The sequence below is a fragment of the Galeopterus variegatus genome, unplaced genomic scaffold (assembly GCF_000696425.1).
Source record: "Galeopterus variegatus unplaced genomic scaffold, G_variegatus-3.0.2 Scaffold69374, whole genome shotgun sequence".
Lineage (NCBI taxonomy): Eukaryota > Metazoa > Chordata > Mammalia > Dermoptera > Cynocephalidae > Galeopterus > Galeopterus variegatus.
Genome location: NW_007795485.1, coordinates 1 through 1,468, shown reverse-complemented (window position 1 = coordinate 1,468; position 1,468 = coordinate 1). Strand labels below are relative to the sequence as shown.

Sequence of the window (1,468 nt, the reverse complement as noted above, 5' to 3'; positions counted from 1 at the left end):
TGCGCTGCCGCCTGCTCACCGACCGCGCGGCCTATGGAGAGGCTCAGGCCGTGCTGTTCCACCACCGCGACCTCGTGAAGGGATCCCCCGACTGGCCCCCGCCCTGGGGCGTCCGGATGCGCACAGCGGAGGAGCTGGAGCTGCGCGTGTTGGACGACGAGGAGGAAGCGGCGGCGGCGGCGGCAGAAGAAGCCCTGGCGACCTCGGGCCCCAGACCCCCGGGCCAGCGCTGGGTGTGGATGAACTTCGAGTCGCCCTCCCACTCCCCGGGGCTGCAAAGCCTGGCAGGTAACCTCTTCAACTGGACGCTTTCCTACCGGGCCGACTCGGACATCTTCGTGCCTTATGGCTACCTCTATCCCAGGAGCCACCCCAGCGACCAGCCGCCAGGCCTGGTCCCACCGCTGTCCCGGAAACGGGGGCTGGTGGCCTGGGTGGTGAGCCACTGGAACGAGCGCCAGGCCCGGGTCCACTACTACCACCAGCTGAGCCAGTACGTGCCCGTGGATGTGTTTGGCCGGGGCGGGCCAGGGCGGCCTGTGCCCGACAGCGGGCTCCTGCACACAGTGGCCCGCTACAAGTTCTACCTGGCTTTCGAGAACTCGCAGCACCTGGATTATATCACAGAGAAGCTCTGGCGCAACGCGTTGCTGGCTGGGGCGGTGCCGGTGGTGCTGGGCCCAGAGCGTGCCAACTACGAGCGCTTCGTGCCCCGTGGCGCCTTCATTCACGTGGACGACTTCCCTAGTGCCTACGCCCTGGCCGCCTACCTGCTCTTCCTCGACCGCCACCCCACCGCCTACCGCCGCTACTTCAACTGGCGCCGGAGCTATGCCGTGCACATCACTTCTTTCTGGGACGAACCTTGGTGCCGGGCCTGCCAGGCTGTGCAGATGGCTGGGGACCGGCCCAAGAGCATACGTAACTTGGCCCGCTGGTTCGAGCGGTAAAGCCATCCTCTCTAGATAGGACCCAGGCAGGCCAAGTTGTCAGCCTTTTGCTCTTCTACTGTGCATCTCCTTGACTGCTGAATCACGGGATTAGGTTCTCAAAATACCCGTTTTTGCTCTATGGGAAAAAGGTGATTTACCAATTAATAATACTCAGCGCAAAGACGGGGTGGGTAGGATCCCGGGTCCTAGTGTTCTTTACACAGTTAGCAGTTGGGCTCCCTCAGCTGTTGATGGGCATCAGCGTTCAGGGGTGAAGAAGGGGGCCCTCCTAAACCTTATAACCGGTGTAGAGGTGAAGGAATAGATTAGCTACAAGAAGCCGTTTCTCTAAATTTTCTCGTCTGCCACAGGCCAGATTTGTGACCTGTGCAGCCTCCATGTTTCATGCACACTGCTCCCCGACTCCCACTGCTCTGGACCAAGGTGAAGCAAAGCGCTGGTTTTAGGAAGAGGCTTGTCGCGGGACAGTGGGAGGACTGTGGTCACAAGTGCATCTTTTTCTTTTTGGGTTGGAT

The 1,468-nt window shown here is 61.2% G+C and overlaps 1 protein-coding gene across 1 annotated transcript; it reads left to right on the top strand.

The window, feature by feature from the left end:
• Nucleotides 1-5: 5 nt before the first annotated feature.
• On the top strand, nt 6-1,449 carry FUT4 (fucosyltransferase 4 (alpha (1,3) fucosyltransferase, myeloid-specific); the record flags this gene model as incomplete). Its single annotated transcript, XM_008565547.1, has 1 exon — nt 6-1,449. A coding segment is annotated over one exon (945 nt), but the record flags the coding sequence as incomplete, so codon positions are not given.
• Nucleotides 1,450-1,468: the final 19 nt, after the last annotated feature.